The 17,143-nt window shown below is 38.5% G+C and overlaps 1 protein-coding gene across 8 annotated transcripts in view; it reads right to left on the bottom strand.

Moving 5' to 3' along the window:
- Window positions 1-11,163: 11,163 nt before the first annotated feature.
- APBB2 (amyloid beta precursor protein binding family B member 2) overlaps window positions 11,164-17,143 on the bottom strand; it is a 478,208-nt gene continuing 472,228 nt past the window's right edge. For all 8 annotated transcript variants that reach the window (XM_040335050.1, XM_040335048.1, XM_040335053.1 and 5 more), the window contains one exon: window positions 11,164-13,000. In XM_040335050.1, coding sequence (XP_040190984.1) covers window positions 12,833-13,000 — 168 coding nt within the window. In that variant the 3' untranslated portion in view covers window positions 11,164-12,832. The remainder of the gene's footprint in view (window positions 13,001-17,143) is intronic.

Genomic DNA, 17,143 nt, shown 5'->3' with positions numbered 1-17,143 from the left:
CAGGCTCCGCTGGTATGCATCTTTACTTTGGCATCAAAGTCCCCTTTACGTGTCTCTGGTGTATCTGTATCAGATAGCCTCACATTGGGGCATGGAGGAATGTAAAGAGGGATGCTCGATAGTGTAGTATTTAAAACATTTATTGGAATCAGCAGCAATAATAAAAACAGGTACTCACAATGTGAAGGCATATCAAAAACGAGAATTTGGACACTTTATCAGTCCATTGTTTATATTGTCGTAGCTGATTATTTATATTTTATTGTTGCTATTTTGACCATTCATTTATTGCCTTTCTAGTGTACCTGTCACGTGAGCACATTTGCACTTTATCACCTATTTATGCACAGTGCAGAACTACTTCTACATTTATACTCAGTCTTTGGTAATGTATGTGGGTTCCAGACTTCAGGCAGTCATTGCCAGTAAAGGATTCCCAACAAAATATAAAAATTTTAATTTATGATTATATTCACTTGTCCACTTACATTTGAGCCCCTGAAAATGAGGGAACTGTGTATAAAAATGGTTGCAGTTCCTAAAATTACTACTTGAATTAAAGCTGAAAGTCTGAACTTCCTATTCATTTGGATTGTTTCATTTTAGTTTTATTCTGGTGGCATACAGTGCCAAAAGTAAAAAAAATGTGCCTGTGTCCAAATATATATAGGACCTTACTGTATAATGTTTGGGGGTTCAAAGTAGTTTTCTAGCAAAAAAATACAGATATTTTTCTTGTAAAGAAAAGGTGTCAGAAAAGGCTTGTTCTTTAAGTGGTTAGAGGAGTGGGTAATATGTGGCATAAGCTTCTAATGTAGGGCATAAAATGTCAGGACAGTTCACACACCCCTCAAAGTCACTTCCTGACTACCTATCACAGTTTCTGAGACACTGAAATACCAGGCTAGTACAAAGCACCTCCCTCCCCAAATTACCCCTTATTGAAAGTAGACACCCCAAGGTATTTGCAGAGAGGCATGTTAAATGCATGGAAGATTATTTTTTTTGCCACAAGTTTTTGAAAAATGATACTCAAAGTTGTCACTTTAATAAGACATTTCTCATACATGCTCTGGGCATATGTGGAATAGCACCACAAAACACTTTCTGTTACTTCTCCTGCGTATGGAGATACCACATGTGAGAGACTTTTTTGCAGTCTAGCCATGTACAGGACCCCAAAATCCAATAAGCACTTTCAGGCTTTTAAAGGGCGTTATTTCCTCATTACACTTCCTGATTACCTATGACAGTTTCAGAGACCCTGAAATGCCAGGAGAGTAGAAAACACCCCTCAAATTACCTCTTTTTGGAAATTAGATACCCCAATGTATTTGCTAAGAGGCATATTGAGTATTTTGCCATACCTTTTTGGATAATGAAGAAAGAAAACAAAAATGTATTATTTATTTTTAAAAACCTTGTGACAACTTTGTCTACTTTCTAAAAAGGGGTCATGGGGAGGGGGGGGGGGTCCGTTTGTACTATCCTGGCATTTTAGGGCCTCCGAAACTGGGATAGGTAGTGAGGAAAAGACATGAGGAAATCCTTAAGGTGGTCCTTGGATTTTGGGGGCCTGTACGTGGCTAGGCTGCCAAAAGGTGACAACTTTGTATAAAAAAAATGTTTTTTTTTCATTTTCCAGAAACCTGTGGCAAAAGCATAATGTTTCCACCTCCGTGCTTGACTGTACGGATGGTGTTCTTAGGGCCATAATTAGCATTTTTCTTCCTCCAAACACGGCGAGTCCACCTCCTCAAGAAGGCACATGTATATTCATGCCAATGATTATCTAAATGATTCAGAGAAGGCTTGGGAGAAAGTGTGGTCAGGTGTGACCAAAATTTAGCATTTACTCGACTCGCCGTGTTTGGAGGAAGAAAAATGCTGACTATGACCCTAAGAACACCATCCCTACAGTCAAGCACGGAGTTGTAAAACATGATGCTTTGGGGCTGTTTCTCTGCTAAAGGTACAGACTGACTTTGCTGCATTGAGGGGCCAATGGGCGGGGCCATGTATTGTAAAATCTTGGATGAGAACCTTCTCCCAAAACATACCACCAAGGCAACAGGAGTGGCTCAAGAAGAAGTACATTAGGTCATGGGGTGGCCTAGTCAGTCACCAGACCTTAATCCTATAGAAAATGTATGGAGGAAGCCAAGAAACCTTAAGGATTTAGAGAAGATCTCTAAAGGAGAGTGGACCAAAATCCCTCCCTGTCACCAACTACAAAAAACATCTTACCTCTGTGCTTGCCAACAAGGGTTCCCCCACCAAGTACCAAGTCATGTTTTGCTTAGGGATCAAATATTTATTTTACTCACTGAATTGCAACTTATTTTATAGCATTTGTTTTATGTGTTTTTTTTCGGGATTTGTAGTTGATATTCCGTCTCTACCATTTAAAACACACATATCATAACAATCATAGACCCTTTATTTCTTTGTAAGTGGCTAAACTTACAAAATCTTCAGGGGATCAAATAATTATTTTCCCCACTGTATGAGTTTTCATTTTGACCGTAGCTCATTTTAACCGAATACTTACCATACTATGACAGACTTACTAAAGTCTGCTCTTTTCCATCACTAACAGATCTGTGACACGCCTTTTCCCTCTGTTACATGTTCTGTCATATTTTGGTCTTCTTCCAGACTAAAGTCTTTTCTTTTTCGTCATTGAGTGGCCACTGACTATAAAACTCCTGTGCACACAGGAAATACACCTTTGAGGCACCTGGCTTTTCCTTCCTGCTATATAATTTTCCAAAATTTGAATTGCACGTGCACATGTTTAGTACCTCCTAAGCAGTCCAGTAGTCAACTGAAGCAGTGCATACATGAGGCTGACAAGGCTGCTGCTATTTGTGAGGCAATGGCTTAGTATTGTCAGCCTGGAAAAGGAAGTGCTGGTACTGTCTGGATCTCTAGGTAAGAAACTTTGCAACAGTGGGCGGGGGGAGGGTTGGTTGGGACTTTAAATGAGGTAATGGGTCAATTACCTCCATCCCTAATTAGGTATAGAAAAGAGAAACAAGTGCGGGACTTTAAATGAAGCATGTGCGGGAAACTGTTTACAATAAATGGGGGGAATGAATCAAAGATAATAAATCTGGAATAGGTTTAAATATTTTATTACTTTCACATAATGCACCGTCCACTATATTATTGAGACATAAAATAGATATCACATATTAAAATGGAAATTACATCGCATGTCACTGCAGTGTCATGCGATGTAATTTCCATTTTAATATGTGATATCTATTTTATGTCTCAATAATATAGTACAGCTCGCTGTACTCATTGCATTTATATATTTGGGTCACTGCCCACGTACCTTGTCCCCCAACTAATCTGTGAAACATATATGTTTATCTATTTCTTCAATAGTGCAATATAGTCATGGACGGTGCATTATGTGAAAGTAATAAAATATTTAAACCTATTCCAGATTTATTATCTTTGATTCATTCCCCCCATTTATTGTAAACAGTTTCCCGCACATGCTTCATTTAAAGTCCCGCACTTGTTTCTCTTTTCTAAACTTTGCAACAGGTTTACAAAAACCAAAAGCTTAATAAAACGGTACAGTGAGGAATAAGGACCATCATACTGTAAAATACATAGGGTTTACAAACAAATTAACCTTAGTTACACTTTATGGTATTATACTCTTATACCTGATAAAGTACCAAGCATATCTAAAAAAAATCTATTTTAATGTGCTGTAACGGAAAATTACTGCTCTCTATACTTGTACCCATTTTCTTTCTTAGATGGTTTTAGTTAACACTGCAACTCTTGGGACAAGTCTCAGGTTGAAGACTAATCTTACATACTTACATAGTTAGTCTGGTTGAAAAAAGACCATCTAGTACCAACTAAAGGGGGGAAATAAATCTTAAAACTTAACTGCCCAAATCTGTTTTGATATCGGCTTACTGTAATGCAGAGCAACAATCAGACTGGGAGAGTAAGGGGTAGGACTGTAGGGCATTAAACTCTACTAAATTCGCACAGCTCTTTGCCCAGTCAGAATAAGAGGGAACAGAGGATAACCCTAGGTCTTAGTAACAGCCTGGGAGAGGTCCTAGACAAGGCTGTATGGCTGAACTTAGGTTTAGCCTGTAGAATGAATGAATGAAAAACTTATATAGCGCGGCACATGCGAACTGAATCGCTTCTGGGCACTTGAATGTTACTGTCTCTTGACATCAAAAGAGCAGAGTTTTAATCTGTCTTCTGAAGGCCAGGTGGTTTTCCTCCAACCGAATGCTGGCTGGTAGAGTCACAGGAAGTGCAGTGCTTAAATTTGCTGTCAGGTTTGGCATTACAAAACCGCAAAATCCCATGAAAAGTCACTCCTGTCATGGGCCGAAGTGTGATCATGTATGATTTCAAGCTCCCAACTCTGCCTGGAGGCATTGTGATATCAACCACTCCTTCTGAAAACATTGGAACATGGGGCTGAGTGAAGTACTTTATTTTTTATTTTGTTGGCATACAGTTTGTTAACTAATGGGTTGTTAGATCCACTTGTAGTTGGGGGTGAGGGGGCATCAGGGGGCTGGCAATATAGTGGATAATCCAGCTGACAAGAAAAATCAACTTTGAGTACAGAAAATATGTTGTTAAAATGTGTCCTCCTTCTCCTTCTAGAAAGAAAACAAGGGCTTCAGTAGAAGATGTGAAAAATGTGTTCTTATTTAAAAACTTTGTTCTCAATCTTCACTGAGCTCATACTATCTGTATTTTTGGTTGGCATCCTCCTGTGTTAGACCCAGGTAAAGTAGTCTGAACTGCAATGCTAGCTTTCAGAATGCTTGTACTTATAGCACACAAATAGTATTTCCAGGTTGGGTCTTATTTTATACTCTATACACTATAAAGGCAATCAAGCATGAAATTGTAAGAAACCAGAGAATGAGAAGCACTAGCACAAAATGCAATGTCAGCTATTCATTTATAAATCAAATAAATATTTGTGACATGTGAATAAAAAAAAAAAACACAAGACATACAGGGCATAGTGAACATGGCTGTTTATAGAGCCAGTGCATACAAAGAATGCATAGATAAATGGACTCTTACTAACACATTGGCATTTAGTCATACATACACACCACAAACATACTTTTTGGCCGTAAAAAAAAGTGACTTTTAATTACAATTTGTTTTACAAAATAATCTTTTAAGTTAAAATATGCAAAGCTATTTTTAAAACAAAATATCTGCAAAGGATTGGCATTTCCCCATAGATCACTGCATCTTCAACCATGTTTGATGTGTAACATGAATGTGGGGAGCAGTAGAGACGGTTAGATATGCACACCACCTGATAGTGGAATATGGCAGAATTATCTAGGTGTGCACACCATTGTCATGTACAGGTCTATACAATAAAGACAGGTTTCCAGAAGATATGAAATGCTATGAACATTACTGTCATCATTATTAATCTAGATGTGTCTGTAGCAGGTGTAAGCAGAACTTACTTTTTATTTCTTTGCAGTTAAGCTGTAGCATTTCATAGTAATACTGCAGCTGTCAATGTACATGAGTTACAGGAAACAAGAAATCAAGGGTCAGTTCACCTAAAAACATTTCTTTTGGACAGATACTAGTGGACTGAGTTCTGGTGAGGCTTTTTTTTCTCAGAAGGTGAAGCCTAGTGCCGATGTCCACTCATTTACTGCTGCTATTGAGAGGGAGGTCTCACTTTTAGATTACAGCTAGTGCTCCGATGGGTGAATCAGCGTCCATCCATAGATGAGACATCAGATGTGGTTGGACTGACCCTATAAAGGGTAATTTCTAAGTCTCCCTCACATTTCTAATATGTATAGCGATGTAGAATATGCTGGTATTGAAGAAAATATGAACATATTAAAATTGGCAGAATTATAATAACAGTGCTGGGCCTGGGAATATCCACAAAATCTGCAACACACCCACACAGAATTTGTGAGAGTGTTGATTATGAATACTTTGAGCATATTTGCTTTTCTAATGAGGCAGCACACAGGACAAGAAACCATAGGCCATGTGCTAAGATCCCTATATATGGGAAATGCAAGTATAAAGATGCCCATGAAAAAGTGAAAATATAAGGTAAATTAATACACTTAAGAATTACAAGCCTCTAGAAATTCCAATTGGACATTTAGAAATTGCTGATGTGGAAAGGAGCCATGTGTGGTCAGGTCAGTGCACACATTGCAAGCAAATTCCAATGTAAGTGACCCTGACATTGTATTCAGCCTCCATGCAGTTGCATGATCTTTCATAGCACCTAGAAAATAACTGCAGCAATAAGCTGAAATTCAAAGGTTTAAGAGGACAATGTGGTGGTGGTGGATGGTGCATTTCTATTTATTAAAATTAAGGAGATGCATGAATGTTTGCTTATATTATTACAAATAAACTGGACTTTATGTGGTTCTGGAAGGGAAGTTTCTCCGCCTTGATTTTCATATTGTGTGCAGTGTTTGTATGGATCCAGCTTTGAGCCTATTTGACCTAGAGTGTTATACAGTACCGGTACTTGGGACCTGGCTTTGAACTTTGAGTATTCTGTATGTCAACATGATTAATAGTAACTGTCCCAGGAGACTGTACAGGACAGGTAACCATATGTCTTTGAGGCAGTCTTTAAATATCAGGACAAGAGTTGTAGCTGCAAAATACACAATTTTATAGGAACTCCAGCCAAATGGTTTTAGTTTTGGTTTTAGATAGAGTAGGGAAGAATTTGAAACTTCTGTAAAAAAAAAATATTTCTGCCTGTATCCCCAGATGTCTTCAAACGTCCTGTTTTTTGTCCGCATAACAAGATGTAAAGACACATATTCTCTTCTAGGAGAATAACTTCTCATCCTTCCCATTCTATATAAAACTAAAATTCATAAATAAAAACAATGGCTGGAGTTTCACTTTAAAATTCACTTTAAAAAAGTCAAAGAACATTTTTCCCCCCTTTATTATTTTAAACACAAAGCAGGATCTTTTTTTTTTTTTTTTTTTAGTAAAACAGTATTTTTGTTTCCTTATCACATTTTGGTAAGTGTAATTTCTAAGGGTCTTTTAAATTTATAATATGCATGGCAATGCAGAACTTGCTGGTACTTTAGAAAATATTAACATATTAAAATTTGCAGAATTATACTAACAGTGCTGGACCTGGGATTGGAATATCTACAGAATCTGCAACACACCCAAGCAGAATTTGTGAGTGTTGATTATGAATACTTTGAGATTACGTCCTTTTCAAATGAGGCAACATACAGGACAATAAACCATAGGCCCTGTGCTAAGATCCCTATATCTTGTAATTACAAGTATAAAGATGCCCATGGAAAAGTGAAAATATCAGGTCAATTAATACACTTAAGAATTACAAGCCTCTAGAAAATCCAATTGGATATTTAGAAATTGCTGAGGGCAAAAAGAACCTTGTGTGGTCAGGTCAGTGCACACATTGCAAGTGAATTCCAATGTAGGTGATCCTGACATCGTACTCCAATGTGGTGGTGGTGGATGGATGGTGCATTTCTATTTATTAAAATTAGGGAGATGCATGAATGTTTAGTTTGTTTATAATATTACAAATAAACTGGATTTTATTTGGCTCTGGAAGGGAAGTTTCCCCGCCTTGATTTTCATATTGTACATGTGCAGTGTTTGTATAGATCCAGCTTTGAGCCTATTCATCTTTATGACCTGGAGTGTTACACAGTACTTGGGACCTGGCTCTGATCTTTAAGTATTCTGTATGTCATTATGATTCATTGGTGCTGGTTTCTGGAGCTGTCCCAGGAGACTGTACAGGAGAGGTAACCATATGTCCTTGAGGAAGTCTGTAGATATTAAGACAAGAGTTGTAGCTGCAAATAAGACAATTTTAATGGAACTCCAGCCAAATGGTTTTATTTTTGGTTTCAGATAGAGAAGGGAAGAATTAGAATGTCTGACGATTTTTTTATTTCTGCCTATATCCGCAGAAGTCTTCAAACTTCCTGTTTTGTGTCCTCATAACAAGATGTAAAGACAAATCTTCTCTTCTAGGACATAAGCAGATACAAACATCTGACATAGGTTCTCATTCTTCTTATTCGATATAAAACTAAAATGAATAAATAAAAACAATGGCTAGAGTTTCATTTAAAAAAAGTCAAAGTACATATTTTTTCCCACTTTATTATTTTTAACACAAAACATGATCTTGTATTTTGTTAGTAAAACTGTATTCTTGTTTCCTTACCACATTCATTTCAAGGACACTTCAATGGTGACCATCAATGTCTATGTGTACACATACATTTGGAGTCTACACCAACGTGAATGGAGGGCATTAGCCTGTGCAGCTGTCAGATGAATAACATGTTGCTGCCTTTACAGGTAACAGAAGAGACATCAGAAATTAAGCATGGCCCTACCAGATACCAGGTCAGGCTACACATAGCAAGTATGCCTATTAGTCGTTTATAAACCTTTAAAGGAGAACTGGCAATTCTCTAGACTCTGAACAAGGAGAAATCAAGTGGAAAAGTCTATTAATTATTCTCCTGAATAAAATTAATGACTAATTAAATTACTGAATGTAGCCACAACTAATTTTGCTGATGAGCTTCAACAATTCAATTTGTAAAGATAATGAACTGAGTTTTTTGTTTACAAATCATATATTGGTCACTAAACTGAGAGTATACATCATCCTTTAGCAGGAAATTAAGAAATGTGCAATACACAGACTGAATCCAAAATAAATTCATTATCTGGGCAATATTCAGGGAAATAAAAACGTGGCACAAAATACACCCATAGCCTATTTGTACTATAATTAAAATGAGCTCATTAAAACTAACTTGCAAAATAGTGGATTCATTATCCCTGAATACAATCAAATTATATGAATACAGACTAAGAAAGTGTTGTGTGTCATATGACAATATATATTTGAATATAACAACAGGACATCAGCCAGACTGCATCTTTTTCATCAGTTAAGGATCTATATTGCCATAATATAATTACTCTGCCTAGGTCTCTTCACTACTCCTACTCCAAGTCGAGCCCTGTGTTATTTTTACCCCTGATAAATGCTAGTGGTAGATTTGCCAATCCTACCGTTTGAACAATGTTCCTGTATGTGTTCAGCTGATGCTTGTAGCAGATGTCAGAAAACCTTCTGTGAGCTTTTTGAAAATAATGCTCCTGAACTAATCATTGCTTTTTACAGTTAGGCAAGGACTAAGCCATTAAAGGGGTTGTAACGTTTTTTTTTGTATTTCTAAATAGGTTCCTTTAAGCTAGTGCATTGTTGGTTCACTTACCTTTTCCTTCGATTTCCCTTCTAAATGTTTTTTTTCTTTGTCTCAATTTCTCACTTCCTGTTCCTCCTCAGTAAGCTGTTCTGGCTGGGGGTCAGTCAGCGTGCTTTCCCCCTCCCTTGGGACAACACAGTGTCTCCCCGCAGGAATGTAGTCCCAAGGGAGGGGGCAAGCACGCTGACTAACCCCACGTCAGAATGTCTCGGATGATGGGGGCAAGCTTACTGAGGAGAAACAGGAAGTGAGAAATCCAGACAAAGAAAAAAAAACATTTAGAAGGGAAATCGAAGGAAAAGGTAAGTGAACCAACAATGCACTAGCTTAAAGGAACCTATTTAGAAAGTAAAAAAACAAAACTTTACAACCCCTTTAAGGTCTTTAGGTGGCAATTAGAAGCACCCAGTAGAATAAAGTGCAACGTTTTCTAAACTTGCAGGTAATTTTGTGCAAGTAGACACTGATTGTTCCTTTTTTTAGAGAAAGATAACCATTGTTACAGTGTGTGTGTACACTTTGGTTAAACAGAAATGGTCATGATGGTCAAGTGGCAAGTTCAGCGGCAAGCAGATGCCTTACCAGCTCATTTTGCTATGATGGTGTCTAAGCTTTACTGCTGACACATCTGAATGCATGGACCATTTCCCAAGGTACCCAAAATATAAATACATTTCACCCATTCCTGCTGATTAAATAGAAATGGGCGACAATTTTGCTATTTATGGTAACTTTAGTCTGCAGCAGACATCTCCAGTGAGAATGTTTATTGACTTGGCTATTTTTTCTGTTTGTTAAAACTAATACATTTTTCCTAAATGTGTTTGCTGAGCAGACAGATATACCTGATCATATAAGTATGCATTTTGTGCTTTCCAACGAAAGGAATAGGAAAGTCACATGCTTCTCTGAACCTTAAGTGGCGAGGGAGCAAAGAAAATGTGAGTACATGTTGCTGGAAATGAGGACATTAAAGAGAGCAGGATGCTTTGCCATACACGAACATGGGTACTTTAAAATGCATAAATGACACACTTGTTTATCTAAAGTATTTACTACTCCATTTTATGAATATGGTAAATATACTTCTCTGTGTATTTACTGATCTGGATTATTAATTCTGGACAGTTTTTAAAATGTATATAGTTACTAGTGGTTATTTACTTATCTTGTACTTTTACAGTTATGAGTATACTTGTGCTGTTCTTGCAAGCGGTGTTGACGTCAAATTTCGATGTAGTTTTAGTCATAGTCTTTTGACTAAAATGCAATTTTAGTTTTAGTTGTATTTTAGTCATCTGAATTTTTTTAGTTTTAGTCTACAAAAATCTCCAGTATATTTTGGTTGAATAAAATCGAATGGGTTTAGTTAAATTATAATGCATTATTTAAAGTGTTACTAAACCCAGGACCATGCATTCACTATATCTGGCCTCCCACAGTTCTCAGAACATGGAAATGCAATAGTTTTAGTAAATAAAAACTGCTAAATAGCTTTTCTCCTCAGCAGTATAAAACAGTCTTGTGACTTCTATCAGTGTCTGGTTAAAGCTTGTAGGAGGAATTTTAATTCTCCCCTGATTGTCCTATGAGGCTGCAGGACCCCTGACCCTCTGTCTGGACAGTGCTGACTGGCCCTGTGCTAATCACATGCACTCTCCCAAGAAGAAAAAAAACTCTCTGGCAACACACACTAAACCGTGCAGAGTGCCTCCAAGGCTCTGTTCTATCAGGGAATGGATTGGGGACTGAAGAAGAAGGGTGGGATCAGACAAGACAGGATCAAACAGACGTTTTACACAATGCAGAGGATTAACACCCTTAGGTTCTACAGTGAGTATAATAGGCATGCTTTACTGCATATACAGACTGATTTTACTGTTGTGGGTTTAGTAACACTTTAAGCATTTATCTAAAATTTCCAAACCATTATACTGTATACTCCTGGAGTAAAAATCTTATAACATGTTACTATTTATAGTATTAAGGTTTGAACAGGCACCCCAGACACAGATTTAGCCATTGTGATATATAACCAGTGTTAATTTTTACGTAAAATTCTCAAATTTGAAATTGTTTTTATTTTAATTTAATTTTAATCAACTAAAATAGTGTTAATTTTCGTTGACAAAATGAACACTGCTTGCAAGGATCCTATATGTGTACCTGAACCTCTAGCATAGTTCACCATAGTCAACCAACTGCTGTTTAGGCACAAGAGACATATTTTCTTCATTGTTAAGCTAACCCAAGGACCTCTAGACATGTAGTATTTTTTTTTGTGCCATATAATGCCATGTATGTGATCTAAACATAAATATATTCCCCAGAACATATTAATAACCATACAATCCTGGATGTACAAGTGTATAGTGATATGTGAAGATCCCTTGTCCTGTACTTAGAATGCATTACTTTCTAATAAATGAACTAAAACTGAAAGCATCATTACAAAAACATAACACAGATCAAAAAGTGCACACAATAAGGCTATAGGTGAGAAGGCTGCTGTCTTCAGGTCATACATTAAAATTAAACCATTGAATGGATGTAGCCAACTATTCGGCAGCTGATTCAGCTTGGCAACTATAGACAAAGACTATAGCAGCTCATTGGCACTCAAGAGCTAGAATGGACAAGCTGTGGTGACCGTGGTTCTTATTAATCAATGTGAAGAATGTATAGTATCTGCTTGCTTCTGCAATTTACACAAGATGAAATAAAGTGTTCTTACATGACCTCATATGCAAGGATGATGTTAGAAATGGATTAATGAGCATATTTCTGCAATATTGAAAAATCAGAAATAGAATCTCTGTAACAGAGACACGCTGGAGATGAGGCACAGTGTAAGACACTAACAAGCTGACTTGGGATTGTTCATTTCTTGTACTTAATTATGCTGCCGCCACAGGGAAACCCATCCACTAGGCTCCTTTAATATGTTTTACATGATGTCTCTGTGCAGTTAATGATGAAGTACTGCTAGTGCAGGTAATAGGGGAATCCAAGATCCTTTTCTGAAGACACTTGAGTCACCACTATGATCAGAAAACAGCATCTCATGAGAACAGCTATGGCAGCGAACAGTTATTTCTCTCAATGATGAAGATGAGTCAGTGAGCTATGGGATGCTTAGTAATCCTTAACAATAATGGACTCCATGGCATTTGTTAAGAGTGCAGATAATGTCATCTTGTCATGAAATGTTCATCTTATTTACAATCAGAGACGGACAATCCAATGCAAGTAATAGGAACCACTGACAGGAGAGAGAAAAATAAAAGTTATGAGTAGATATATTTATATTCATGCTTCTTTTGTAGTACGCCATGGTGTCAGAACGAGAACATGCTTGTCAAACATCGGATAAGGGAGATTCTCTGAAGAGAAAGCAGCAGTTTACTGAAATGCTGGGCTGCAGGATACTCCATTAGAGAGCTACTTTAACTTCAGCAGACACATGAGATTCAAGTGTTCATTGATCCAGTTGCTTCCTGCAGCTATGGCATATCAGCCACAGGGCGTTTCTGTTTCAAAGTGTCAATCAGGGACTGAACACCCCGTTTTACACTAGTTGTGACTCTTCGTGTCACCGAGTCTGCAGGAGGTGGCGGAGGCTGAGGCTTCAGGGATGGAGGCCTGCAAACCAGGCACTTCTGATACCGCAACTACAAGGGAACAAAGCACATGTTAGTGGAAGTATGAACCTTAAAGCCCAACTTTATCAAAAGTATTTTTTTTTTGTTTGTTTTATATACCGGTGAAACTCGATAACATTTGAATATCGTGCAAAAGTTAATTTATTTCACTAATGCAACTTAAAAGGTGAAACTAATATATGAGATAGACTCATTACATGCAAAGCAAGATAGTTCAAGCCGTGATTTGTCATAATTGTGATGATTATGGCTTACAGCTCATGAAAACCCCAAATCCACAATCTCAGAAAATTACATTATTGTGAAAAGGTGCAATATTCTAGGCTCAAAGTGTCCCACTCTAATCAGCTAACTAAGACACGACACCTGCAAAGGGTTCCTGAGCCTTTAAATGGTCTCTCAGTCTGGTTCAGTAGGGATCACAATCATGGGAAAGACTGCTGACCTGACAGTTCAGAAAACCATCATTGACACCCTCCATAAGGAAGAAAAGCCTTAAAAGGTAATTGCAAAAGAAGTTGGATGTCCCCAAAGTGCTGTATCAAAGCACATTAATAGAGAGTTATGTGAAAGAAAAATGTGCACAATCAGCAGGGATGACCTCAGCCTGGAGAGGATTGTCAGGAAAAGGCCATTCAAAAGTGTTGGGGACTTTCACAAGGAGTGGACTGAGGCTGGAGTCAGTGCATCAAGAGCCACCACACACAGATGGATCCTGGACATGGGCTTCAAATGTTGTATTCCTCTTGTCAAGCCACTCCTGAACAACAATGTCAGAAGCGTCTTACCTGGACTAAAGAAAAACAGACTTGGTCTGTTGCTCAGTGGTCCAAAGTCCTCTTTTCTGATGAGAGCAAATTTTGCATCTCATCTGGAAACCAAGGACCCAGAGTATGGAGAAAGAATGGAGAGGCACACACTGCAAGATGCTTGAAGTCCAGTGTGAAGTTTCCACAGTCTGTGTTGACTTGGGGAGCCATGTCATCTGCTGGTGTTGGTCCACTGTGCTTCATTAAGTCCAGGGTCAACACAGCCGTCTACCAGGAGATTTTGGAGAACTTCATGCTTCCTTCCACAGACGTTCTCTATGGGGATGCTGACTTCATTTTCCAGCAGGACTTGGCACCTGCCCACACTGCCAAAAGCACCAAAACCTGGTTCAATGACCATGGGATTACTGTGCTTTATTGGCCAACAAACTCGCCTGGCCTGAACCCCCACAGAGAATCTATGGGGCATTGCCAAGAGAAAGATGAGAGACCTGAGACCAAACAATGCAGAAGAGCTGAAGGCCGCTATTGAAGCATCCTGGTCTTTCATAACACCTCATCAGTGCCACAGGCTAATAGCTTCCATGCCACATGGATTGAGGCAGTAATTGCTGCAAAAGGGGCCCAAACCAAGTACTGAGTACATATGCATGCTTATACTTTTCAGACGTCCGATATTGTTCTATGTACAATCCTTGTTTTATTGATTGTAAATAAATAGTGCAGCGCTCAAATGATATAAAGTGACAGTCCAAGTATAAATCAATGCAGGGGAAAGTTGATAGAGCTGATAGAAGACCTCCACCACAGCTTCAGTGTGAACATAGGCACCATCGTGCTAATAATCTGCTTACCAGATGGTAAAGGCAACAGGCGTTGTAATCATACAATGCAATGGGTTAATGGGGAAACGATATTCCAAACCAGATGGATCGATCAGCATAACATCAAGAAATTCCAAGACTCGGACAATGGATGGATATATTGTGCAATCATCACATGGAATTAACCAATGAAGAGAACGAAAGCAACAATAGTGAAGCCCGTAAGGCAGGGGTGTCCAAACTTTTTTCAAAGAGGGCCAGATTTGATGAAGTGAACATGCGTGAGGGCTGATCATTTTGCCTGACATTCTTTGAACCATTAAAATGCAGTCTAAGTGTGTTCGTCCGAGCACTATACACTTCCCAACAAGAATTCTCTTGCCTTTGTGGCTTCGGTATATTATTTGGATATACCGAAGTTTCAGGAAAACAGCCCATCAATACAGCCTAATCAGTGCCCATCTTCAGCCTCACCATTGCCATGAATGCAGCCTCACCATTGCAATGAATGCAGCATAACCACTGCAGCCTCGAAGGGGACAGGCAGGGTGGCGGGACGACCGCCGACAGATTACATACAGGAGAATCTGATGTTTACATGGCAGCCTCTTTAATACAAAGTCCCGCCTCCTATGATAGACAGAACAGTCAGGAGACCCAGGAGACAGGACTTTCAATTACAGCCGCCGCCGAGTAAACAGGAGATTCTCCTGTATGTAATCTAATGGCGCTCGTCCCGCCCCCCCTGTCCCCTCCGAGGCAGTGCTGATAAATACAGTATATATCTTTTGTGGCCACAAAAGATATGTATATCCAAATTACCAGGGGGCCACATTAAACTGGAAAGCGGGCCGCAATTGGCCCGCGGGCCGGACTTTGGACATGCCTGCCATATGGTGAAACATACTAAAATCTATTGTAGTCTACTTACAGGAGTACAAAGATCATCATGACATAAAAAATCTGTGGCTCTCAAAGTGCTTGTATCAGCCAGCCTGACATGTTTAATCCGAAGTTGGATATCACCAGAGTTGTGGCCAAGGACACAAGCACGCCCATATATATATGTAACATCCTGGCAAACCAAGTGCTTGATAGGTCAGATTAAAATGGCCACCAGCTGTGCATATTAAAGCACAATCACAGGAGGAAGCAGGAAGTGATGCAAGTAACTGGCAGGAAAAGGAAGCACCAATCTGATCTGCATGACAACATCTGGTGGGCGGGAACAAGCCGTCCATACCAGGAAATTATGTCATTTGGAACGCAGATTAGCTGTGCTTGCGTTCCAAGGAAGAAACCAGAACATCAACAAAGAGGGACTCACTCTGCACACAGAGCATCCATAGAAACTCACAACAGACAGCGTAATTTCCCATATTCATAATATAGCCCACATAATCAGCATTAAAAGTTTTGAAACAATATATTTGCTCATAAAATGACGTAGCAACAAGACCACAATAGGTAAATGTACTATGTAAAAGGGAAAGTAATGCCCATTAAAATACATATAAAAATACATATACAACACATATAAAACAGCACCATCTACTGGGGAGGAAAGAAATTAATCATTTGCATATATAAATATACAAAAAATGTACATAAAAAGGGGGGGAGGCCCCCCACTATGTGCTGGAAATTAGTGTAATATTAAAATTGCGTGTAGACACTGCCCACTAGTGTCAACACTGCATATGACAGGAAGTATTTAAATAGTTATTTAATAAATCAACCAAATTAACTATTATTAATAAAGCAGTTAACATCCCAGTCGACATTCATGCCGAAAGGGGTGTAACACTTAATATCGTATATCCAGTCGAGTTTCAAGTTTGGAAATTTCTCGCTTGGACATACTTCCTCGCCAATGTGGAGTAAAACGATCAATGGCCACAAAAGTGGTGCCCTTAGGATTTTTCTTATGGCATTCCAATAATGGCGAGATACTGTATGTTTCGGAAAACCTTTCCTGATATTGGCAATATGCTCGATCACACGAACGTGCATAGCACGTGTCATGCAGCCCACATATTGAAGGCCGCATGGACAAATCAGGATATAAACAACATTCAAGGAGGAGCAGGTAATAAAAGTGTTGATGTCAAACACCCTGCCAGTGGTATAAGATTCAAACTGGCATATTTTTCTGCTCCTATCCTTGTTGATGGCACACACATTACAATTATGACAGGGATGATATCCTTTCTATTTTTGGAAAAACTATACTCTGTTCGGGGCATCCAAAATATTGGGTGCCAATTGCAATTTTAAAGGGGGGACTCCTCTGAAGACAACCTGTGGTCAGTCAGGGAGAACCGGCCCTAGAATTTTGTCATTCTTCAGGACTCCCCAATGTTTGGTTAGAATTTTTTTGATATTAAAATGTTGTTGTGAAAATGTAGTGACCATCGAAAAATTATAATTGGTTTCATTCAAAGGCAACTTTTCTTCAACCTGAAGAACCGAAGTTCGATCAACACTACCCACTTCATTAATTTTAATGTTTAAGTCATTCACTGCATAACCTTTTTCAATGAATTTCTCTTTTAGCG

This window comes from Rana temporaria, chromosome 1 (genome assembly GCF_905171775.1).
Source record: "Rana temporaria chromosome 1, aRanTem1.1, whole genome shotgun sequence".
In the NCBI taxonomy this organism is placed as follows: Eukaryota; Metazoa; Chordata; class Amphibia; order Anura; family Ranidae; genus Rana; species Rana temporaria.
Note: the sequence above shows the minus strand (reverse complement) of the source record. Positions and strands in the feature narration are given on the sequence as shown.